General features: G+C 39.1%; 2 protein-coding genes across 2 annotated transcripts in view; both read left to right on the top strand.

The window, feature by feature from the left end:
- The first annotated feature begins 3,271 nt into the window (after nt 1–3,271).
- LOC113729228 (uncharacterized) lies at nt 3,272–4,540 on the top strand. The gene is made up of 4 exons (XM_027253552.1): nt 3,272–3,365; nt 3,472–3,562; nt 3,650–4,051; nt 4,162–4,540. The coding sequence occupies exons 1-4, from the start codon at nt 3,272–3,274 to the stop codon at nt 4,538–4,540; spliced, it is 966 nt and encodes a 321-aa protein (XP_027109353.1).
- A 214-nt stretch (nt 4,541–4,754) lies between these two features.
- LOC113729227 (uncharacterized) overlaps nt 4,755–26,272 on the top strand; it is a 33,373-nt gene continuing 11,855 nt past the window's right edge. The window contains exons 1-8 of the mRNA XM_027253551.1: nt 4,755–5,180; nt 5,390–5,554; nt 6,363–6,624; nt 9,804–9,904; nt 9,961–10,811; nt 10,900–10,960; nt 11,144–11,397; nt 11,440–11,556. Of these exons, the coding sequence (XP_027109352.1) occupies nt 4,755–5,180; nt 5,390–5,554; nt 6,363–6,624; nt 9,804–9,904; nt 9,961–10,811; nt 10,900–10,960; nt 11,144–11,397; nt 11,440–11,556 (2,237 nt within the window). The remainder of the gene's footprint in view (nt 5,181–5,389; nt 5,555–6,362; nt 6,625–9,803; nt 9,905–9,960; nt 10,812–10,899; nt 10,961–11,143; nt 11,398–11,439; nt 11,557–26,272) is intronic.

Raw genomic sequence — 26,272 nt, 5'->3', positions numbered from 1 at the left:
TATCAATTATTCTTAATTTGCTTCAAACTGGAAATATTGTATTTATCCCAAAATATTTACCCGAAACTCATCGAGCAAAGTCCCCACTAAGGGTGTAACGACCCCACCTTCCCCTAAGGCATATCCAAGGGTTTGGCGAGCTATCTGCTCAACTCTCGCCAAAACTCACTCACGCTATCACGAAATTTACAAAGTAACAATCTCAACAATATGGGCAATATCAATTACAACCCTAGATATATACAATCGTGGACATCAAATGTCCATACAATCTCTAAATACAGCCGAGGAATTAAACTTATAAAATAAAACCAAACAAACCCACTAGAGAGTTAAGGAGTGCCTATGCGAGCAACTAACAAAATTTAGACAAAGTCTATGTTTTCTCCAATTCTCACTCACGTTCTTACCCCTGTAAGGAAAACAAACTTATGGAATGAGTTAGAAGCATAGTGAAATTCCAAGAAAACATGCAAGTAAACTAACAGGCATGATATAATGTATAGCAAAGCAGGTAACCAGATAGATCATGCAATAATGTACAGTAAAGATCACATTCCTATCAAGGATATAGTCTGTTCTCAAAAACAGGTGCCACGGCAGCTTGTTCAGGGTCCATTGGCATTCCATCAACTATGAAATTATAATATCCATAGATCACTACTAAGCATTCATCTCCGCCCACCCCTACCGGGCTCGAACGCCAATCAATTACCCATGATTCGTCAATCTCCTCAATCATATCCTTTGCTAGCTCAATTCGACCGACTAACCATGGGATGGCCTTACAGCATCAAGTATTCAAGTATTCATGATCTGGACCCCAAGTATTCATTTGGGCCCCAAGTATTCAAGTATTCACGAGAGGAATCGTTGGTTGTGACCCAACGCTCACACCAGTAAAGATTGGAGACGTTAGCTGTCACCTAGCACTCCGTATTCAAGCATGTCATGAGTTCAAGTCATGAATTCAAGTCACGAGTAAACGGGTTAGGAATTTCATCATTTACCCAAGGTTGCCCAACTTACCCGGCCACTCTAAGGCTGGTCTCAAGCAAGAGGTCTAACGAGGGTTCAGTTCAGCCATTACCGACTTATATTTATGCTTACGCATGAGTAACCCAAGTTCTCACTTACCCGACGTCTCGGATAAGGGTCCAAGGGCTCAGTTCAATCGTTGCAAGAAAATATACAACCGGTCTACAATCATGCACAGGTACATGCAAGTTCGCATGCAAGATCAAGTATTTTAAGTCAAAATACAAGTTACTTGCAAATCAAATTTCTTGTACATGCATGAACAAGATATCAAAAGCTTAGTTGAATTAGGTCAAGTGTGATAAAGTACACACTCACCTAAGAAATGACAAATCAAGTGTCTAGCAATTTTAGCAACAAGTAGCAGAGAACATGCAGTTGCAACATTCATCGGATCAAAGCAGAGCAACGTTAAACATTCGTCTCCGAGTTATGCTCTTGTTCACCACCAAACCTTAAGAGCAACTAGGCCAAAAATATTATTGTCCAACTATCCAAAGCTTAGGTGGACCAGGTTCACATTTTAGACTCAACTACGAGTCATACACCTATCCAAGTTGGCCTTCTAAATTCACAAGGGTTCAAAGACAAATTTGAATGTGCAAATCAAGAAAAAATTCAAGTACATACTAGGGCAATGATTCAACTATGGTTTTGGAGTAAAAGGAAAGCATTTGGACCCAAGAAATATGAGCAATCAAAGAGTTCCACATTTCATTTCATTTTATTGCTAGAAATTTCCAACAACCACAAGATCCTCAAAACAAGAAGTCCAACCACAAAAGTCAAGATTTTCACGTTAAAAACTCACATGCTTACTAAAATTGAACTATTTTAAGAAATATGGAATCAAGATATGTCAATTTGCAGCCAAAGTTTTAGATGTAAAGTTGGAAATATCTCGCTTCTCTCCTACGAATTCCAACAAAAAAAAATTCCAACAAGCATCATTCTTTTGAAAAATCATAACTTGAGTTATAAATGTCAAAAAATCATACATCTTGCCCCATTAAAAACTAAACTCAAAGCACTAACAAACTTTAGAAGACACCTTAAAGAGATTCAATTCATAAATTGGTCCAAATTGAGACACAAGCAATTGCAACATTCCAGTTTTTCACTTGTGCAGGGCAGAATTTTCAGTCATATTAGTTTATTTTTTGGTGTGTATATAAAATGAATTGCAGCTCAAATTTTATACCATTAGAAAGCTTTCTTAGTCTAGTTTTAAATGCAACAAATGGAACTCAATTCCAACTTTTCTATACGAAGTTATAGTAAATTTTCCAAAACTGCACAGAGCTTCCTGCGAAATATCCAGATTGCTAATAATGGTGAGAAAATGCTACTTTCACTAACAAAACCTCACTCCCTTGACTCAAGTTCAGCACACACTTGTAGTATAAAAGTCTCATAGGGTGTTTTGAGTAAAATTGAACTTAAAATCATCATAAAAATTTGGAAGTCAAGGCTAAAAATCCAACCCCTGTTTTCGGCCAGCAGGCACATGGTTCCTCAATTGTTTTTCCAATCATTCCTTCAATCAATTTTCCAAGTTTAATCAAACCCACCAAGCAAATCCATAAGGTGTTATCACCTACATAACAAGAGACATCTATAGCTAAAATCTCAACAAGAAAACCACCATACTTGCATATAATATCCAAACGCTAAGAACTCAAACATTAAGTTCATGAATCATGACACTGACAGGCGCGTTATTCTGGAGCGTGCGCCTGCTGCTGATGCTCACCCCAACGGAGGCCTCTCAGAGGATGTAGGGCACCAGATCCCGTTCACTGATCGTGAACTCATGGCACGCAAAACGGTGCCTTTGGAACCTCCGCCTGTTGTGGAGGTAGGCGGGTTGGCGGACCCGTCGATTGCAGTGGGAAGCGGCAGCGAGGGTGGGGGAGAGGAACGCCTGCCAATCATAGGTGTTTCTGGTACGGAGGTGTTGCAGCCGGCGACTGGTTCACGGCCAACACCATTGGAGTTGGATGAATCGGATTCGGAGAGTGCAGAGAGGGTCCCGCTGACCAATTCTTTTGCTGCTCTCTCTGCCTTTTCTGATGACGGGATGGTGGAAGAGTCGCTGGCGTTGAGGAGCTGTCTGTCCTTGCCCCGTCGCAAGCAACAGCGCCAACAGTTGCACCGGAGCAAATCGTTAGAACGGGTGGGTTCCGTGGAGATGTCTTAGCAACAGCTGAAGGAGTTCCAGCACGAGCTCCACATGAAGCTCGGCACCCTGACTGCCTCGGATAGAGATGGCTCGGTTGCGGCCAAGGACGTGCACGGCAGTGTGGTGGTGGCCGCAATGGGGGAAGGTGAACGACGGCAACGAAAAAGAGGCAGGCCTCCGAAATCCTTGATGCCACGACCTAGCACTTCATCTCCAGCTAAGTATTTGTTACGTTCCTATGTTAAATTCAGTTAATATTGTTGTGTGGAATATTAGAGGGGCTTCCCGGCCCGATTCATTGCGTTATCTGCAGAGGTTGGGTCGTGAGAATGCTGTTCGTTTGTTAGTTTTGTTGGAGCCTATGTCAGATCCTGCCTAGTTAGATGTTGTTCGGCGGGCTTTTGATAATTCGTCTTCTTTCTTGAACAGGAAGATTTGGTTTTTTTGCTTCAATGAGATGCGCTTAAGTTTTACTGAATATGCTGAGCAGATGGTACATGCAACCATTGCCTTTTCCTCTGGCATGTCAGTGTCGTTCTCGGGGATCTATGCCAAGTGCACGAGAGTGGGGAGGCGGCCTTTATGGCAGAGCATGGAGAATGTTGGTATGGGTATGGATACCCCACGGTTGGTGGCAGGTGATTTTAATGTGGTGTCTTCTGCAGATGAGCGGGTAGGAGGATCTCCAGCCAATGTCACCAACATGGAAGAGTTTAATTCCTCCATGTTCAGTTGTGGCCTGTCCACAGTAGACTTTGATAGATCTCTGTTCACGTGGACGAATGGAACGGTTTGGCAAAGGCTGGATCATGTCATGGTTAATTCTCAGTGGTTAGATATATACCCAATTACTCGAGTATCCCATTTGGCACGGGGACGTTCGGATCATGCACCTTTGTTGATAAAATGTGGCCGGGGGTTGCTCGGACAGGTGGCTTTAGGTTCTTAAATGCTTGGAGAACTCACCCTCAATTTTTAGAGGTGATTAGAGAGGAATGGTTGTCGTCGGCGCCTGGGGTGGGTATGGCTACATTCCACCAGAAACTCATGTGGGTGCGTCGCCGGCTGAAGCTTTGGAGTAGGGAAACCTTTGGGAACATCTTTTCGAGAGTAAAGACTGCAGAGGGGGAGTATCACCTCCGTGAAGCGGAATTTGATTCTAGACGAGACACTGAGGCGAGGGCTCGATTGCATGAGGCTCGAGCTAGGTATTTGAGGGAGCTCTCCATCGAAGGTGCTTTTTGGAAGCAGAAGGCCGGGATCAAGTGGCTGGAAGAGGGCGATGCAAATACGAGATTCTTCCATGCGGTTGTCAAGTAGCGATGGAATCGGAATTTTATTGGCCGAGTCAAGGGGGAAGCTGGGGTGTGGGTGCAAAGCGTCTGCAGTTGAATTTTTTTCGAACCTCTTCTCTTCGGAAGGTCATCAGTGCCCTTTTGATTTGCCGTTTGCGCTCCCCTAGGCGGATGACTCGAACAACGCAATGCTGCGAGAGTTGCCCACTCTGGAGGAGGTTCGATGAGCGATTTTCGAGATGAGCGTGGATAGTGCCCCGGGTCCGGATGGGTTTGGCATGGGATTCTACCAATCATGCTGGGACATCATTAAAGTTGATTTGTTGGCTAGTATTCATGATTACTTCAAGGGAGTGGCGCAGCCCAGGGGCTGGTCTAGTTCTCTACTAGTGTTGTTACCAAAGGTGGATGGTGCATCTCAGTGGCAGCATTTCAGGCCAATTAGTCTATGCAATGTCTCGCCCAAGACCATTTCCAAGATCCTGACCAAGAGGTTGAATACGTTGTTGCCAGCATTGATTTCTCCTTGGCAGACGGGGTTTGTCCCTGGTAGAGAGATTTGCGATAACATTCTGCTTGCCCAAGAACTGGTTTTTGACCTAGACCGCCGACTCACTTGCCCCAATCTGATTCTTAAATTGGATATGGAGAAGGCATACGATCGGGTAGAATGGCCTTTTCTTCTTTTTATGCTCTGACGATTTGGCTTCAGCGAAGAAGTTGTTGATATGCTGTTTCGGACTTTTTCCAATTCCTGGTTCTCCATTTTAATCAATGGTGAGTCAGCGGGATATTTCAAGTCCTCCCGGGGGGTGCGCCAAGAGGACCCCTTGTCCCCGACCCTATTTCTTTTTGTGGCTGAGTTTCTGGGTAGGGGCCTCCATCACCCAGGTGCTTCTATATGTCGGCAGGATCCCGGGTCCCATATTTGTCATTTGCCGACGACATGATTATTTTCATGAGGAGCTCGGCTGAGCCATTATCTGCCATCCGTCATTTCTTGACCTCCTACCAAGCTATGTCAAGGCAGAAAGTGAATGTGAGCAAGAGCTCGTATATTTGCTCTTCTAGGGCGACGACGGATCAAGTCTCTATGAAGGGGCGTTGCCGCTCACTTACCTGGGTGCTCCATTAGTTCGGGTAGACACCAAAATTTTAGCTTTTATTTATTTAGGTGATTTTTGTTTTTTTTTGTTTATTTATTTTTTGTTTTTTTGTTTATTTTATCTTATTTTTATTGTTTGTTAAGAGAATTGCTTTATTATTATTTAATTCATTGAAAAAATAAAAAAAAATCAAAATCAAAGGGACAAGAACAAGACACATAAGCCTATTTTGGGGTTTGAAATCTTAGCCTTTCATCTTAGGTTTAGTTTTTTGGGGGGCCTTTAAAAGGCAAACAGCCGCAAGCCCAAGGGGCGGTGGTCGAAAAAGAAGGAAGAGCCAAGGCAAGAGGGGAGCTTAGAATAGAAGGCGGGCAATAGAAAAAGAAAATAGCAGCGGAGGGAAAAACAGAGGAACCAGGCGACGGGCTGAGCAGATGGAGGAGACAAGCAACGGGAAAAGAAAACCAGCACAAGGGGGAAAATTGAGGGGGACTTCGTGAGGATTCCTAAAGTTCTTTCGAAAAGAAAGAGCAAGAAGCTCTTCTTCTTCGCTCGTCAGTTTTTCTATTTAGATTTTTTTGATTTCCTGCTGAAATCAACCAGCTTTTGCGTTTGATCATCAGTACTTTCTACGGCAACAAGGAGATTTTCCTTCGATAGTTGATCAGCAATGCCTCCGATGCCTTGGACAAGATCCGCTTCGAGAGCTTGACTGACAAGAGCAAGCTTGATGCCTAACAGGAGCTCTTCATCCGGCTGGTGCCCGATAAGGTCAACAAAACTCTCTCCCTCATCGACAGCGGCGTTGGCATGACCAAAGCAGATTTGGTGAACAATTTGGGGACAATTGCAAGGTCTGGTACAAAGGAGTTTATGGAGGCGTCGCAGGCAGGGGCTGATGTGAGCATGATTGGACAATTTGGTGTTGGATTCTGTTCTGCGTACACCACACTTCACCAGAATTCACCGTCCCGCCTGCAGATTTTCACCGAGCAAAATCACGGTAAGCCATCTCTTTCCCTTTGAATATCAGTTTTTCTTTCTTTGTCGAATGTAAACGCTGGAATCCCGAAACATGTCTCTTGTGAATTTGAAATTGCAATTTTCCTGTTGATTCTCTGTAAAATTTTGATCGCACATGTTTTCTGTGTTTGTTTGGGCTGATGTTTCTTTGGATTTCTGAATAATTTTGGGCCAATTATAGCTGCATTTGAGTAAGGAATTAGTGAAATTTTTAATGTCCCCAACCTGTTCGATGAAATGCCCAACTGTGAGTTCGGCTTGAAGAACGAATGGATTTCTGTTTTTGTATAACATTCGGTCGGTCCAATGTTTGTCCGCACAAAAAAATGAGAATTTTGAGAGATTTCGATATGCTGGTTTTTGCACCTTTTCTGTTTCTTATCCTTGCCCTTGTATGAATTCGAGTTTTTTCTGGAATTGGTGTGCAAGAAAGCATATGCAAGTTGTATTTGTTCTTTGGGGAATGGTCAGAGTTGAATTGTTGTGATGTTGTTTTTGTCCGCAAAGAAAGCTGAAATGGCAGCTGATGTGTTTTGATCCTCAATGGTTTAATGTTCTTGATTTGGTTATGTTAATAAAAAAAAAGGGGGTTGTGATAATCAAAGGGGATTATGTTAATCCGAAACTCAGGCTTTAATTTGGGTTTGTGCATGATGTATACACTGAATAGGCTTTCGATTGCAGAACCCAGAAATTAGCGTCGAAGAAGAGAGCTTCTGCGGAGCCTGAAGCATAAATTTCTGAAAATTGCAATTGAACCATTCATTTTCTGCCCAATTTCATTGTGACCCAAAATCTGGAAAAATTGAACTAATTTTGTCCTTTTAAGTTTAATCCTCTGTTTGCATATTTTATGTGACTTTGTGGATAGATTAATTCTTGATTTTGGGTCATGATTGTGGTTTAATAATTTTATTTGATTTTATCATGTTGGGTTTTAGTGAAATGTGTGATTTGGGTTGAGAGGTTATTTTTTTTACTTGGGTTTAAGGGAGTTGGTTTAGCTTATTTATTTGGGTTTCTGACTTGGGCTTAGGAGGATAAAGTCCAACACTTTTGGTTAGGCTTTAGGGTTGGACTTTGACTAATTTGGTTTTAATTGGTAAAGAGTGGGTTGACCCACTTCATTCCCTTGGACTTCCTATCGGGCCAAGTGGTTTTGGCCCAAAGGAGAGGTCAGAAAATGGCCCAGTGGCCTGATCCATTAAGAAACCAGAAAATGAATTTACAGATCAGTCCTTATACTTTTCATTAATTATACTATGGCCCTAACAACTTCTAACTTCCTTCAATTGAGTCCCTAATTAATTGCAAATAGGTCCCTAAACTTTATTTTTTTAATTTTTGACCTCAAAACTTTGTTAATTTTTGCAATCAAGTCCTTTCTTCATTTGACTTCTTAAATGTGGGTTGTTTATATGATTTAATTGATTCAATTTCACAACTCATTTTTATCTTTTATGATTATTTGTTAATTAAAGTGATGTCTTGACCTTTTCTTTGTATTTTAGAGGGTAAATAAGTGACTTCACTTCATTAGAGCCCCAACTCAAGGGAGGTACACCCTATCCCTTATTTTGACTTATTTGATCCTATGTGCACTTATGTGAAATTATGTGTGAAATTGCATGCTTCTTTTTCTTTTTGAATATTCTCATTATATTTGTTCATTTAGTTACTTTATTTGTTTTAATTTTGTATATTTATTTTAATTTAATTTGTAATTATTTGGGAGGGCAATTAAATGCCACAATTGTAATAGTTAGGTTATTATATCATTTTATTCCTTCCCCCCTCTTTTAGATTGTAGTAGGGTTCCCCGAATGTAATAGTTAGGGCTTTATTTGCTTTATTTGCCTTGTGTGTTTTTACATACCTATGTGTTATGTGTTACTCGCTTTCTTAGGGTCTTGCATCTAGACATCATGCTTATGTGTTATGTGCTATATGTGATTTATGTGTTTATTTGCGTTATTATGCTTTATCTGATTTCTTAGACTGTAATAAATGCATGTTATCACACTAGTCCAATGCTAGCTGTGATTCCTTTCCCGTCACCACACTAGTCCAACGCTAGTTGTGTTTCCCTTGTCCAATTTCTCATTAGTCCAATGCTAGTGAGAAAGTAGAAATAAGGGTTAGTCCAATGCTAGACCCTTAAGAGCCCTTCGAGCGTTAGATCATGATTGTTTGATAAACTCACTTCATCTCATGCATATTTTACTTTCTTGGGTCTTTTATCACTTTTGCATGACATCTCTCCTTATACGTACATCCCATTTCCCATATTTTCCCTTATATGTGTATTACTTACCCCTTTGTATGAAACATGACATTAGACTTGCATTTCATCTAAGCATTAGAATTAGATTAGATCATTTGCTTGATTAGATAGGAAAAATCCCTTTGATATGGGATATGGACGAGTTTGGCTTCTCTAACCTTAGCACGCTTGTATTCCCTCTATTAAAGGGAACATTGAGTCACGAACATTAGTTCCCCGTACCCGATATGATGTATTCCTTTAGGTCACGTATATTTATGCAATTATTTTTATTTTCCTTTTCTTTTCTTAGAGTCTCATATTGTCGCATTATTCGTGACTTCTCCGAAGAGTCTTTATTGGGCGTCACAATTAATGTGATTGGTACCAAAGAAGCTTTGAAGATACATTTCGACCCTCCGACACCCTCCTAGGTCTAGGGTATGCATTCATATAGTACATCCAAATGTGATCAATCTTAAGGGTAAAATAAGAAAATCTTTGACTAAATCGCGCAACTAGCCTTGGTTAGGTTGAAAGGGTGCCTTGGATTCTTATCCTTGCATTCCCTTTCTTCAAATGTGACTCCCGAATCTTTTTCTCTGATTTTCGTAAACTTGGAGTCGTTTAAAAAGCGTTTTCTACTTTTTTCTTTAAAAATTCATTTTTAGGTGACTTCGTACACCTTAACTCTATACCAAGTGGCGACTTCGATTTTTCATTCAAAAAACCCTTTTTAAACTATATTTTGGGTCAAATCATCGCATTTTCAAGTCCCATTTTGACCCACGTTTTTCATTTTCTTTTTAAATAAAAAAATTCATTTTTTCAATCAAAAATTAAATCAAAAGCCATTTTTCCTAAACTCGTCTTTTATTTTTCTTATTAAAAAAAAGGGGTGCAACAGGCAGGTTGGTGTGTATCATTTTCGATAGACTTCTGGCAAAAGTTCGAGCTCATCTGTTCCACTGGAGCTCTAAACTGCTCAGCGCAAGGGGTAAGTTAATTCTTGTTCGTCATGTTCTCAGTTCAGTCCCTTTGTATTTGTTACAGGTTCGCTCCCCACCAAAGGGGGTGCTGGTGGCTTTAGGTAGAATATGCAATTCCTTTTTATGGGATCAAAATGCTAATGCACGGCGGCTTCACTGGTGTGCTTGGGAGAAGCTATGCTTTCCTCTACAGGAAGGGGGCTTAAGGGTCAGGTCGTTTGCTGAGATGTCGCGAGCCTTTTCATGTAAGCTCTGGTGGAGGCTGTGGGGGCATAACTCCAGTTCGGATGAATTTATGCACACAAAGTACATTCGGAGGGCTCATCCCGCGAGCGTGGTTGTGGAGCGAGCTCCCTTTCCTTGGCGGCGCTTGAACGAGGTCAGGGGTTTTGTTGAGGGTAACACTAGGTGGTGTTTAGGGGAGGGCATGCTAGACTTTTGGCTTGATATTTGGTGTGGCGACCAACCGCTGGCGTCCCGCTTGGGCTTTCTGGATCCACCCTATCTATTAGTTGGTGAGTTTTATTCCCTGGATGGATGGAATGTTCCTCGTTTACGGGAATGGGTACCACAGTCTCTACTTACAGAAATATTGGAAATCCCTTTTGACCCATCCCAGAAAGATAGGAGGGTATGGGGGCTAAGTTCATCAAGTGAATTCTCGGTGTCCTCGGCATGGGAGGCTCTGCGCCAAAAACGGAATATCTCCTTAGTGGATAAATTTATTTGGGACCCAGTCATTCCGGGGAAAATTTCATTCTTTTCATGGCGGCTAGTGTGCAAGTGGGTTCCGATTGACTGTGTTGTACAGCAAAAAGGGGTTGCTCTGGCGTCCTGTTGTGGTTACTGCCTGCAGGCGTCTGAGTCCTTTAATCATGTGTTTCTTACTGGACCAGTTGCGGCAGCTGTCTGGAGGTTTTTTGCCAGGAAATTTGGAATTGCAGGTATTCACTTTCTTAGCATCTCGTCAGTGCTTCTTAGATGGTTTGGTTCTCATTTGCAGGTTGGTCCAGGCCATATTCGAGTTATTCTACCGCTACTTGTCCTCTGGTTCCTCTGGAAGGGTAGGAATGATGCTCGTTTCAATAGGGGCTCGTTTTCAGCCTCCCGAGTCATATTCCAAGTGGAGTAATTTGTTCGCCAGATAGGTATGGTGCAGGTGCTTGATTTTCGTCAATTCGCGCGGGGACCGGGATTGTGGTTGGGCCAGGCTGGCCCAATGTCAACGTCTCTCGGTTCGCTTTCAGGTGGTTCGCTGGCTCAAATCAACGCCGCCTTGTGTGAAGCTCAACACGGATGATTGCGTCGCTGTGGGTGGGGCTGCTAGTGGGGGCTTGGTTCGTGATTCGGAAGGTGATTTAGTCTTCGCATTCTACAAGGAGTTTGGAGAGGTGGATATGTTGACCGCGGAAGCACTTTCTCTGCAGGTTGGGTTAACACATTGCCAAGCGCGTGGCGTGCAACAGTTGACGGTCGAGGTGGATAATAGGAGCTTGGTCCGGTTGGTGTCTTCCGATGTTTTGGCTAAGTGACCTTTAAGCAGGGTAATTCAGAGATATCGTCTTCTGCTTAGGGAAGTGCGGGCAACCGTCCAGTTCATCTATAGGGAGGGCAATTTGCCCGCGGATGCCCTTGTTGCAGCCCGGTTGGGCTGTGACGGGTTGTTCACTAGTTTGGCCAACTTCTCGCCTCAGTTAGAGCTTGTTGTCTTTTGGATAAGTCCTCGCTTCCCCACTTTCATCATAGCTTTGTTCGGGTGTAGTGTGTTTTGTATGCAGACTCGAAAAATTGTACTAAAGTAAATTTAAAAAAAAACAAAGAAAAAAAGTTCATGAATCATCAACTTGGAAAACTATGAGAACCCGGAAAATTATATTGTATTTATTTATTTCTTTGAATGCCTTTTTCTTTACTTTAAATTATTGCTTTAATTTCCTAGATATTTTTATAAGGGAATCAAGTTTTTAAATCATATTTCTAATATAAGTTAGTTCATGTGTTGTTCGTAGCACATTATAGACGTGGGACCCGCTAGTGCGGTAAGTGCGATAACTTTTGACGATTAGATGGAGTTTTGCATAAAGGGATATTATTTTACAAGGTACTAGAGATAATTAGAGATTAGCTAGATAGATTAACCTGTGGAAGACAAAGAAGATGAGATCAAACCCTAAAAGAGCCAAGTGTCATGAAACTATTAGGGGTTGGACTTTGACCAAGGTTTCTTAATTTTCCTAAAGACCAATTTTGACCAAAATTTCATTCTTTCCCTGCTTGGCCAAAAATATTGAAAGGAAAAACAAGACAGCAAAGTTCATCTTCAATTCCAACTTCAAGCTTGATTCTCAAGTTTCAACCTTTAGTTTTGCAAACTAGTCCATAAAAGTGGATCTCTAAGGAAGTTTAAGGGTTTTTGTGGAGTGATTTGGGAAGATAAAGGTGTTGGTAGCCTCTTTGCATAAGGTTTAAGGTATTTATGGTAAGAAACTCTCTCTACTTCAAATAATTGTAAATTAGTGGTTTATGGTTGCAATTTTGGTAGTTTTATGCAATATTTCATGGTTGGAAGTGGTGATATGGAAATTTTCAGTTTTATGGTGAATTTTCTGACCATATATGATGCTTAAGTGTTGGCCATGGTTTGGTAGCTTTTCTATGTGAAATATCTAGCTTTTACATGCTAGTTTAACTTGCCTAAAGAAAATTTCAGCTTCTGAGTAGGAATTTCAGCTTAAGGTTTCATTTGTTAGCTTAAGTAGGTGATGGTTATATGTTTGCTTTGGTGCGTTGTTGGCTTGATATGTATATGCTTGAGTTGAGGCTGTTTTGTGGTAAGAATGAAGCCTTGAATTGGCTGGAAAAACTTAGTAAAAACAAAGGAGGTGTTGCGGAAAATTTGTCCGCAGGAACCCTTGGACAGCCTTAGGAAATCTGCTATATCTTGTTGTAGGAAATCTGCTTAAGTGTTGACCATATATGTAATGCGTTTGAAACTAGAGTCAGAGTACTATCAACTGTAAAAATTTTAGCCTTTTTCTCAATTCCCATGAATATCTGTGATTTTTCAAATTGACTGAAATTGCATACCTGTTCTGTCTTTTACTGGATGAAGCAGCAACTTGAGGCTTGAATTTGACTAACTTATGAACTGAATCTTATAAATATGTCTTCTAAGAACTTGTAGCCCTTTGAATCTATTTTCCGACAATATAAAGTTTATCAATTTTGAACTTAACAATCTTGAGATATGATTTTCCAAATAGTGTTGCGCAAAACTGAAAAATTTTGTTTTCATAGAATCGTTCTTACTTTCATTTCCCACTTTAAGTTTGGAGTTGGTAAATCATTTTGAGTATGGTTTATGAGTGGAATGGAGATTTAAGTAAAAGGAAATGAAGTCTTAGAAATCTGAATTTCTTTATGTATTTTGATTTTGTGTTGCTAGCCTTTTATATACTATATGGCCACAGAACTCGAGTGAGTTCAAGAGGACGAATCAAGGATAAAGTGAAGTGTTGCCATTGATTGGTGAGTATGCCACTTGCATGACTTGTTGCTTAATTAGTTTACTTGTACCTGCAATCTGTGACTTGAATGACTGTGACCTCTGTTTATTCTGGATGAGATGAGGGTGTACTTTATTACACTCACTCTCTCACTTGTTTGACTGGTTCCTGTATACATCTGAATCTATAACTTGTGCATGATCTGATGTCGTTTGGAGGCTTGTATCCAACGACCTTGCGGTGATTTCTAAGCTCAAACCCTGTGGCTAGTTACTCGAGTCGAGCCGGCAAGGGCCTGGTCGATGAGATAACGAACCCTGGGCCTTCTGTTTTGTCGAGTGGAGTGTTATCTCCTCGACTAATCGGTATACTCGAGTATTACCACCTCTGTTTCTGTTGAAGTGTTTGGGCCAAGCAAGGGATATGTTTGGTGGATGGACACTAGTGTAAAGTGGGGTGTACTGTCTTGGTCGTTTCTTTAAACGTTGACGGAGGGTCAACGGGGTTGGATCAAGTAATGTAAAAGAGGAAATTGGCACTTGAGAGCCATCTGTATCCTTTTACTTCTGGTTTAACTGTGATGTTCCTCCCTCTTTATTTGATATCTATATTTGATTGATTACATGTGTACTTTCGTGATATTTGACTGCTTGACCCGTTGGTGCTTCATTGGGTGAAAGTTCATTCCCGTTACCTTTGTTTTCCTTACAGGGGACAAAATAATGGAACCATGATTTTTGGAGAAAGAGTAGAGCTAGATGTAGATATTCTTCTATTCAAACTCCTCTGTAATAGTAAACCCTCATTGTATGTTGAGCAAGTATAATATTTTGGCTTGTAAAGACTCCAATGTATATATTTATGCAAGCGTATGGCTAAGTATAATAGTTAGGAATGCATGTTTCTATGGTTATGTGAACTTTCTTGTATTCGCTGGAATGATTGGCCGAGTGCGGAACTTGAACAAGGAAAGAAAAGGAATCTGGCGGGAACTACTGCAGGGAATCTGACCGTATATCCGGCCAAATCTTGGCCGGATACTTAGCTGGATTGTTAGGGGAAGATGAGAATTTTCGTTTTGGTCACTACCTTGAATCCAGCCAGCTATCCGGCCGGCAATCTGGCCAAATCTTAGCCAGATTCTGACGTGGCATCAGTTCTTATCGCTTTTCATTGAAACGTTTAATCAAAGTTTATTGCATTGTATGATTTGGTAATCGTGTTTTCGACTCGGCAGTCCTGACGAGAGATGGGCAGGCAGTTTGCTAATCCTTAGGGTACGCCCTAGGGGAAGGTGGGGCTGTCACAAAAACTTTCAAGATTCACTTATCTTAAACATAAGACAAAGAAAGAAGGAAAAATTAGCATTTTGTTACCTCTTTTGCCTCCGAAACAAGATGAAAACTAACCAAATTTTCTACCCTTACAAGCTCATGCTAAGATTGATGGCCACTTCAAGATGTCTCCTTCCTTTCCCCCACAAAACTAAGTAAGATGGAAGCTAGTTTGGATGAAGTTTTCTTCCCCTTTTCCTCCTCAATTTCAGCCCCACCTCTCTCTCTCTCCCTTGTGTGTTTTTGTTTTCTATTTTGCAAGACAACAAATGAAAATTATAAGGTCAACTTAACCCTTGAAGTGTTTAACTAATAACTCTTGGTTCCAATGATGGCACTTGCCAAGTTTTCCCTTAATGTCTATCTTCATTTAGCTTAATTTTCTCCAATTGCACTAAACTCCTTTTCTCCCACTAAATTCCTCACACATTCCACTAAAAATCGCTACAACCTCGCTAATACTGTGAAACTTAACATGTACCAAAGTATAAAAAATAAACTCTTGACACAATCATTAAGTATTCAAGAAATTAGGGCAAGTGAATGAAACCAAAAGAAAGTATAAATTAACTTATTCCGAAATAAAGGAAACTATAAGAAAAATATAAAAACAAAATTTTCGCATCCTTACACTCTCTCCCCCTTAAAAGAATTTCGTCTTCGAAATTCTAACCTTTGCTCACAAAACTCGATTCTACACGATTTCCTCTACTTCTCAAGAGCTTCCCCTCACTCATGCCGCTATCACAAACTTGCCTAGAGGGAAAATCTTAATAATGTAATGGATAAATTAACATACTAAGAAAGATCAATGAAGGTATCAAAAAGGTAAAAGGTGACATAAACTTCAAATTCGATGAAAAGAAGATACTAAACTTGGTTACTACTCTTCCAAGTTATTAAACTCATACAATGGACGTTGACAAATCATTCACAACGTAAGGCCCTTCTCATCTTTACAATTGTACCACTAGATCCGAATCACTCTCTCTAATCAAAATTTCTTTCTTTTGAACCACAAATGAAGAATTCTTGCTTAAATCCAAGACTAAATTATGATAATTGATTCATGGATAAGGATTCAACGCTGCCCAACCACAGATATTTAATATCACTAATTAAAACATCAGGTACCAAGTTCACTATTTCTAACAGAGATACAACTTACTACATAAAGCTTTCACTACACATAGTCCAATAAATACAACTATTTCAGGCAAAACATCACTAATTGCTAATTTTGACTATTACAGTGGTTTCACCATCACGAAATTTGCTTGTCTTGGATAGTTCCTCACTTGATGTCCAAGTTGGCTGCATCTAAAACATGCACCAATTTTTAAATAATATAATCCAGTATGAATTTTATTACAGATTTCACACTTAGCAGCTACGCATCTCTTCGCGAAGTGTCCATTCTGTCTTTTCTTCCTCTCTTTATCCTTCATAACAAGTTCATCTTCACTAATCTCTTTACGTTTCCTTTTAGTATCGTGAAAACTTCCTTCACCCCTTTTAACTTGATTGTTAGAAATGTCTTGAGATGTTACCAGACTAGGCAAATACACCAATTCAAACTTATTCCGTACCTGCTCCAAGATTCCTTCATATTTCTTTTTCAGTTTTATATTCTCGTGCAGCAACTCAATTTTCTCCAAATATTCTTGTTTGTATCGTCCTTCCTAGTGCTCAGCTAATTTCTTTTGAAACTCTACTTCTTTTCGAAGAATCTTTATTTCCTTTTGCATATCAACCAAATTTGTCATCTTATCGATTCACTTAAATTCATGTGATAGTCTGCTAGCAAATCAAAGGATTGAAATCAGTAACTAATCATAATTGGAAATTCTTACCATATAACTCTTCTGTTCCTTTGCTTACAGGTCACCCAAGAAACATGAATCACACAAGTACTTACTCCTATTTTTGGGTCTTCCCACAAATATTACTATTATCGATTATACATATAACAAAATATGGAATCATATTCTTTAAAGCGAAAGTTTTGCACTCGAACTCACTCTCCTTTATACACCCACTTACAAATTTGCTCTAGAAAACATCACAACCTCTTTCCCCCACTAGTACCTTTTACCATCTTCCATCAAGGCAGTCATCCTAATTCTGCCAAAAATCGCATACAAGCGTAGAACCCGTATTCTTATCCGCAAAATCTTCATACATAATCCAAAACTTATAGAGAAATAGGAATCAAAACCAAGTTCCTATGTGGCATCGCAAAAGGGTAGGAAATAGACAAGGGTAGTTAAACAAGAGTTAAAATGAACTCATAAGAAATACATATGTAACTATAATCAAATCGCATCAAAATTAAGGAAACATGGGACAAGAGTACACAGTTATAGGAGAAATGAAATAGGCCTGCAATACTAGTGTTTTAAACATTCACGACGACTGTAAAACTAGCCATCATCTATAGAAACCCTAACCAGACATGTACAAAACCACCTATTGATCCACTCCCCTTGATCAGTTCAATCTCAGGTCTAATACTAGAATCTTTCGTGCCTTGACCTTTGCCATCAAAACCTACCTCAAATGCAATCGAAATATTCACCCTCAACCTAGTGCTCTCCACTTTTGGTACTCGGGTACAAGAATTCGAAATAAGATAATTCATAACTCGAGCTAGTCAGTCCCAAGAGTAAGTCACCTACATTTGAAATTCCTACCAAACGTACATAGTTATTTTTTCCAAATATCATGATAAAGGTTTTACACCTATAAATTCATGATTCATAGCTTACACTAAAGAAGATCACTTAGTCCTTTATACGAATTCACATAATTATAATTATAACACCACTTGGCCCAAACTCAACCTACACAGAGACCGTGCGAGACGGCTCTGACACTATATGTGATGACCCCACCTCTCTCTAGAGTGTACCCAAGGATTTAACGGACCGTCTGCCCAACTCTCGCCAGGACTCAGTCATGCTATCATGAAATTACAAAGTAACAATCTCAATAATATGGAAAATATCAATTACAACCCTAGACATATACAATCATGGATATCAAATGCCCATACAATCTCTAAATACAGCCGTAGAGTTAAACTTACAAAATAAAACCAAACAAACCCACTAGAGAGTTAAGGAGTGCCTACGCGAGCAACAAATAAAACTTAGACAAAGTCTATGTCTCCTCCAATTCCCACTTTCACGTTCTTATCCCTATAAGGAAGACAAATTTATGGAATGAGTTAGAAACCCAATGAGGCTTCAAGAAAACATGCAAGTAAACTAGCATATATGATACAATGTACAGCAAAGTAGGCAACCAGATAGATCATGCAATAATAGACAGTAAAAATCACATTCCTATCAACGGATATAGTCTACTCTCAGGAGTAGGTACCACGGCAATTTGTCTAGGGTCCGTTGACACTCCGTCAACCATGGAATTATAATGTCCGTAGATCACCACTAAGCGTTAATCTCTGTCAACCGATCATCCCCCTATCAGGCCTAAACACCAATCAAGTACTCATGGTTTATTAATCTTCTCGACCAAGCCCTTTAACGACTCGATTCGACCAACTAACCATGGGATGAACTTATAGCCCCAAGCATTCAAGTATTCATGATCTGGACCCCAAGTATTCAAATATACACGAGTGGAGTCATTGGCTATGATCCAACGCTCACGCGAGTAAAGATTGGATACGTTAGCTGTCACCTGACGCTCCGTATTTAAGCATGTCACGAGTTCAAGTCATGAATTCAAGTCACGAGTAAACAGGTTAGGAACTTCTTCGTTTAGCCAAGTTGCCCAACTTAATCGATCGCTATAAGGTTGGTCTCAAGCCAGAGGTCTAATGAGAGCTCGGTTCAGCTGTTACCGACCTATATTCACGCATACGCATGAGTAACCCAAATTCTACTTTCCTGACGTCTAGGATAAGGGTCCAAGGGCCCAGTTCAACCATTGCAAGAAGATATACAACTGATCTGCAATCATGCACATGTACATGCAAGTCTGCACGCAAGATCAACTATTTCAAGTCAAGATACAGGTCAATTGTAAATCAAGTTGCTTGTACATGCATGATGTGACAGCCCCACCTCCCCCTAAGGCGAACCAGAGGGTTCGGCGGGCCGCCTGCCCAGCTCTCGCCGGGACTCAGTCGTTCACTACAATCCTCAAATGAATTACAAGAATAAACTCAAATATTACATCAAATTCTCCAATAATTACATGTCAAAAGCGAAGCGTCCATGCTTCCACTGCGTCACTCTGATCCATGATCCAACTATAATACAAGAGGAAGTCCAAATTCAAGTACACATGAGATAATTCATCCGATCACAGGAATAAGTACTACAAGCCTTCCTTCGCCTCGAGCCCTGTGGAGGGGAATAAAATATTTTTGGGGTGAGCTAAAAGCTCAGCGAGTAACCAGTAAAATCATTAAACAAATATATTTCACAATGTTGCATTTCGATCATTTCGATGATGTCATGATTCAGAGATCAAATGTTCGTTTAATGCTCTCGTGAGCCAGGGAAATCATAGCACTTGAACACCCAACGCTCAAATAGATCATTTAACATTAACATTAAGAGGGAGCCCCTTCTTGAGCTCCAGATAAACATGAACATGAACCATAAACAGAGTGGAGACGTTGGTGTCCAGCACAAGACTTTCCCAGAACTCATTGAAGCCAAATCATGTCATGAACTCACATGCAAGCACGCATGATATGCAATCGAGTACATAATGCAAGAAACATTTCACAAGTACTTTGGAAATAGTTTAGGGTTACTCACCTCCATGGCTCAGGAACCATCCATCATATATCATTGCCTTGCTCAAATCCAAGTCTTAAATCACAAACTCAATGCAAACAAGTCCTTTAAAAGTTCGGACAGTACTTCCCCTAAATTTGCTAACTTTTCCAGCCATCATGGCTTCATTATTTCCTCAGCCAGTCCCAAAGGTACACACACAACAACAAGTTCATCCAATAGCCATTCAGCAAGCTCCAAGTAGTACTAGTACAAGTCAAGCTAGGGAAAAGTCCGGAAATGAAAGTTAAGGTCAAAACCAGAAAAATAGTTTTGATGTCATTTTGCGGTAATGGTACCAAAGGCGCTACAATTGTCGGATGAAGGTACAAGACCCACCGTTTCGAAGCTAAGAGACAGGGCTACAATATTACAGAAGGTCACTCAACCCAGTTTCGAGTGTAACCAGGTCAAAAATGCAAGAAACTACACCAGAACCGGAAAAACAGATTCACAGAATGCATTCTAGCGGAAACATCATAAATCAGGCTATCCAAGTCCAAATCCAGAAATTCCAAAACCAGCTGAAAGCTAAGAAACAGGGTTAAATTTCATAAGAAGGCCTCAACAACCAATTCGGAAGCAATTCCAGCCAAAACAACCAATTACAGGCGCAATTCTTACATTCGGGTAAAACCAGAATAGCAATAGTAATTTCGACTTTTCTCATTCTACACTACTCCGATTGACCTGAAATTTTGTAGGCACCTCTAAAATGTCATTCCCTACAACTTTAATGTTTTAAGCCAAGGCCAATTCGGCCTCTAACTAGGAGCTAAAAATTCGGGCAGAATGTTCCTTCACAAAACCTAATTTTCTGAAATTTCTTCCAAAACAGAAATTGATTGCAATTGACCACTTTTTCCACCTCATAGAGTCCTTAAACATCATTTCCAATCATCATAGATAACCACACAACCATGCTCATATTAAAACAGAAAAATCCCCAAAAATAATAAAACTTCATCACTTCAACCACAAATCAAGAAATAATCCATAAACTTGCATCTCATACTACCACTAATCATGATTTAAGCATCAATTAAGGGAGGAGGGTGGTTCTTCACAACTCACCTTAGAAACAAGAGAGATAGAGCAACTAGCCACCTTAGCTTTCCAAACAACTCCACAAAACACCTCAAGACCACTTAGCAAAGAGATTTTATGGAATGATTTGGAGTTTTATTGGTTGGATTTGAAGATTGAGCAAGAAATAGAAGGAAGAAATTGATAGCTTTTCTTTCTTTTCCTTTGAGAGAGAGTCGGCTATGAAGCTTTAGAAATAAGGATGATTTTTGGCAATTTTTTGATTTATTTGGTAAAGTAGGGAATAGTGTAGTCAAAGTCCAAGACTTAATCTTATGGTGACACTTGTCACCTTTTGGTTCAAAACTTATCTTTTTGTCTCTCTAATTCAAATATCTTAACACCTTGTAAAATAATATCACTTAATACAAAATTTCAACAAGTTGTCAAAAATATAATGCATTTACCGCACTAGCGGGTCCCACGTCCAAAATACGCTCTTAATTTCTCAAAAACTAACCGATACTAGAAAAATCATTTTAAAACTATCTTTGCTCATAAACTTTATTTGGGAAATTTTTCTAATAAAGAAAATGTAGAAAAGGCGGGCGATTAAATAAAATAAACCCTAGAAACTTAGAAAATTTCCGGGTTCTCAAACTCATTTTTTTTCGGGGCGTCACACATGAACAACATATCAAAAGTTTAGTCGAATTAAGTCAAATGTGATAAAGTATACACTCGTTTAAGAAATGACAAATCAAGTGCCTACCAATTTTAGCAACAAGTAGCATGAAACATGCAATTGGAATACTCATCGGGTCAAAGCAGAGCAACGTTAAACATTCATCTCCGAGTTATACTCGTGTTCATTGCCATCCTAAGAGCAACCAAGACAAAAATATTATTGTCCAACTATCCAAAACCTAGGTGAACCAGGTTCACATTTTAGACTCAACTATGAGTCATACACCTAACCAAGTTAACCTCCTAAATTCACAAGGGTTCAAAGACAAATTTAAAGGTGCAAATCAAGGACAAATCCAAATACATAGTAGGGCAATGATTCAACTATGATTTTGGAGTAAAAGTAAAGCATTTGGACCCAAGAAATATGGGCAATGAAAGAGTTTCACATTTCATTTCAATGCTGGAAATTTTCAACAACCATATTATCCTCAAAACAAAAAGTCCAACCACAAAAGTCAAGATTTTCACCATAAAAACCCATATGCTTGCTAAAATTGAACTGTTTTAATATCTATGGAGTCAAGAAATGCCAATTTGCAGTCAAAGTTTTAGATGTAAAGTTGGAAACATCTCAGCTTCTCTCCCACGAGTTCCAACAAAAAAAAATTCCAACGAGTATCATTCCTTTGAAAAATCATAACTTGAGTTATAATTGTCGAAAAATGATACAACTTGCTCCATTGAAAACTAGACTCAAAGCACTAATAATCTTTAGAAAACATCTTAAAGAGATTCAGTTCATAAATTGGTCTAAATTGAGTCGCAAACTACTGCAACATCCAGTTTTTTACTTGTGCAGGGCAAAATTTTCAGTCAATTTTGTCAATGTTCTGGTGTGTATATCAAACGAACAACCACTCAAATTTTATACCGTTAGAAAGCTCTCTAAGTCTAGTTTCAAATGCAATGAACGGAACTTAATTCCAACTTTTCTATAGAAATTATAGCAAATTTTCCAAAACTGTATAGAGCTTCCATCGAAATTTCCAGATTGCTAATAATTGTGTGAAAATGCTACTTTCACTAACAAAACCTCACTCTCTTGACTCAATTTCGGCCCCCCTCTCTCTCTCTCTTGTTTGTTTGTGTTTTCTTTTTTGCACGAAAAGAAATGAAAATGATAAAGTCAACTTAGCCCTTGAAATCTTTAACTAAAAACTCTTGCTTCCAATGATGACACTTGTCAAGTTTTCCCTTAATGTCTATTTTCATTTAGTTTAATTCTCTCCAATTGCACTGAACTCCTTTTCTCCCAAGATACTGTGAAACTTAACATGTACCAAAATATAAAAGATAAACTCTTGACACAATCGTTAAGTATTCAAGAAATTAAGGCAAGTGAATGAAACCAAAAGAAAGTATAAATTAACTTATTTCGAAATAAGGAAAATTATAACAAAAATATAAGAACAAAATTTTTGAGTCCTCACACTCTCTCCCTTCTAAAAGAATTTCGTTCTCGAAATTCTAACCTTTGCTCACAAAACTCGATTCCACACGATACTTCTCAAAAGCTTCCCCTCACTCATACCGCTACCACAAACTTGCCTACAGGTAAAATCTTAATAACGTAATGGCTAAATTAACATGCAAAGAAAGATCAATGAAGGTATTAAAAAGGTGAAAGGTGACACAAATTTCAAACTCGATGAAAAGAAGATACGAAACTTGGTTATTACTTTTGCTAGTTCTTAAATTCATACATTGCACATTAACAAATAATCCACAATGTAAGACCCCTCTTATCTTTACAGTTGTACCACTAGACTCGAATCACCCTCTCTAACCAAAATTTCTTTCTTTTGAACCACAAATGAAGAATTTTTACTTAAATTTAAGACTAAATTATGGTAATTGATTCATGGATAAGGATTCAACGCCGCCCAATCACAGACATTTAATGTCACTAATTAAAATTTCAGGTACCAAGTTCACTATTTCTAACAGAGATACAACTTTCTACATAAACCTTTCACTACATAGTCCAATAATTACAACTATTTCAGGCAAAAAATCACTAATTACTAATTTTGACTATACAGCAGCTTCCCCCATCGCAAAATTCGTTTGTCTTGGGCAGTTCCTCACTTGATGTCCAAGTTGGCCGCATCTAAAACATGCACTAGTTTTTAAATAATATAATTCAGTATGAATTTTACTATAGGTTTCAAACTTAGCAGCTATGCATCTTGTCATGCATTGTCCATTCTTTCTTTTGTTCCTCTCTTTATCCTTCATAGCAAGTTCATCTTCACTAATCTCTTTACATTTCCCTTTATTATCGCAAAAACTTCATTCACCCCTTTTAAGTTGATTGCTAGAAATGTTTTGAGATGCTACCAGACTAGGTAAATGCACCAATTCAAACTTATTTCGCACCTCCTCCGGGATCTTGTGAGAACCCGTAAAACCCTAATTATTTTCCTAGGGTTTATTTCCCCTTAATTGCATGTTTTCTGCATTTTCGGGCCTAGGAATATTTTTCTGGTAGATTTTATGAGTAATTATAGTTTTTAGATGATTTTTCTAGTATTGGTGAGTTTTTAGAAAATTAAGAATATATTTTGGACGTGGGACCCACTAGTGCGAAAAGTTTGGAAAAATTCAGCCAATAAGGTTAAGTTTCGGATACAGTGAAAATTTTATCGGGTGTTAAGAGATAAGTAGTGTGTGTGAAGTGATTGATGTGAGAGAGAGAAAAGAATGATAAGGATGCATTTATGGAGGTGACAAGTGTCACCTTCCCATTTGTTGGACTTTAAGAAACACTATTCACTTTCTTGACTTTTTTTGACCAAAGGTTTAAATATCAAAAAAATGCACAAAAATCACCATTTTCTTACCTCTTATGGCCGGCCCTCTCCTTGCAAAGAAGAAAGGAATTTCTTCAACTCTCAAGCTTCCATTTCACTCAATCTTGCAAGAACAAAAGCCTACACTAGATTCTATTCCATAAAAACCTTTCTTCTAGTGCTTGTAAGTGTATTAGTGAAGTTGTTTTGAAGCTCTAAGGTGGCCAACCTCTCTATCTCTCTTAATTTCTTGGTAAGTGATGCTTGAACACCCTACTACACCTAATGATGGTTATATTATGCTTAGAAGTGGCTTGAGTGTTGGATTATATGATTTATTTCTTGGTTTGGCTTGATTTGGTGAAGTTTTCCATTTTATGAGGAATTTTCTGGTTTCATATGATTTTGATGTTGTGGACTAGTATGATGCTTGGTAATAAGGGGCTTTGGCTCTAGTAGGTGTGAATTGTTGTTAAATGCAATCAATTTTGGATTTGGAATGAAATGTGAAAAGTTAGGGTTCTTGAACCCCTATTCTGTCCGAAATTTTAGGTCATATCTAGAGGCCGAATTGGACTTTGCTCAAAACATGAAAGTTGTAGGTATTGATGAGTTTAGTGTGGCTACAAAATTTTAGGGAAATTGGACAAGTGTAGAGTGAGTTATGCCGTTTTTACTGTTGCTGTTTTTGGTGCACAGAATGTCTGAACTGCGATAGTAATTGCCTGTTTTGACTGGAATTGGTTTGGATTTTGAAGTTGGTGTCTTCTGATGAAATGTAGCTGAATGTATTAGCTAACATATGCCTTTGGAATTTCGGCATTTGGACTTGTATGGACTGAGATATACCGATTACAGTTTTCTGCGTTTTGCAAATCTGTTTTGGTAATTCTGGTTTGGTATTTGGCACTTTTGACCTAGTTGTGCTAGGATCTGGATTGAGTGACCTTGTACATTGTTGTAGCCCTGTTTCATAGCTTTGAAACGGTGGGTCTTACACCCCTAACCGATAATTGTAGTGAGAGTTGTGCCATTACCGCATTATGACGTCAAAACCGGTTTTCTTATCAAGGCCAACATTAAAGCCTTTCTTAATTTCTGGTTTGCTTTCATGCTTGTATATGTTTATGAAACCCTATTGGGCGATAATTGGTTTGACTTTATGACTCGTTATCGAGTCTTATGGTATTTGTTTACATGTTCTAGGGCGTGACGATAGCTCACGACATTCTCCTGACGGAAGTGCATGAAATAGCACTTAATTGATTGGTGAGTGTACTACTCACTTGTGTGCTATTATATGGCTTTGATATTTGAACTTGAGATGTTGTATGTTAATGGATTGATGTGAGAGTGTACTTTATCACTCTCACTTATTGTTTCACATGTTATTGAAAAGTTATTGGAAAGTTATTGGAAAATTATATGAACTGATATATGAAATGAAATACATGACTTGATATCGATTGGACAAGTATCCAACGACTACAAATGTTATCATTGAGCTCAACCCCATTGGTAGTTGATTGAATCGAGCCGACAAGGGTTTGGTCGTGACAATTAATGAGCCTTGGGTAAAGTTATAAGGAATCTTGTAGTATGAGAGACTCTTGATTCCGGTATACTCGAGTAATACCACAGTGCAAGTGTTTGGAGTGCGGGCCCGGTAGGGGGATGTTTGGTGGAAGGAATGGGAGAGAAGAGGGGTCTACAGTTGGTTACTTTTCAAACATTGACGGAGAGTCAATGAGACCGATCAAGAATTCAAACGAGGAAAAGGGCTCTTGAGAGCCACCCGTATCCTTTTATCCTCATTATTAATGTGTGGCTTTATTTATTTTGGTAAATTGGACTGTTAAGCTTGATGTATCCATGAACTTGGTTGCTTGAGTTGTATTCTCACTGGGCAATTAGCTCACCCCGTTCCTTTTGTTTTCCTTACAGGAATATGACTCTTTTGGAATGAATTTTGATAAATGGTTGCCAAATGAACTAGATGAATGACTCTTTTGTATTGTATATAAAATGGGACCCTAAATGTATCATTAGGGCCGTTTTCACTTTTGTTTTGGCAAACCATATATGTAGTGACTTTTGTATCACTTTTAAATGTCATTTTGGTTTGTAAAGGCTAAATGTTATGGGGTATATGTA

This window comes from Coffea arabica, chromosome 2e (assembly GCF_036785885.1).
Source record: "Coffea arabica cultivar ET-39 chromosome 2e, Coffea Arabica ET-39 HiFi, whole genome shotgun sequence".
Lineage (NCBI taxonomy): Eukaryota > Viridiplantae > Streptophyta > Magnoliopsida > Gentianales > Rubiaceae > Coffea > Coffea arabica.
The sequence above is the reverse complement of the archived record's forward strand: the minus strand, read 5'-3'. Positions and strand labels throughout refer to the sequence as shown.

Bases quoted from the DNA above. Each gene is read 5' to 3' on its own strand.
- LOC113729228 (XM_027253552.1), top strand. From the start codon at position 3,272: ATGAAGCTCGGCACCCTGACTGCCTCGGATAGAGATGGCTCGGTTGCG. The intron at 3,366-3,471 runs GTGAACGACGGC...TGTTAAATTCAG, and splicing joins GGTGGCCGCAATGGGGGAAG to TTAATATTGTTGTGTGGAAT. The intron at 3,563-3,649 runs GTTAGTTTTGTT...TTTCTTGAACAG, and splicing joins CGTGAGAATGCTGTTCGTTT to GAAGATTTGGTTTTTTTGCT.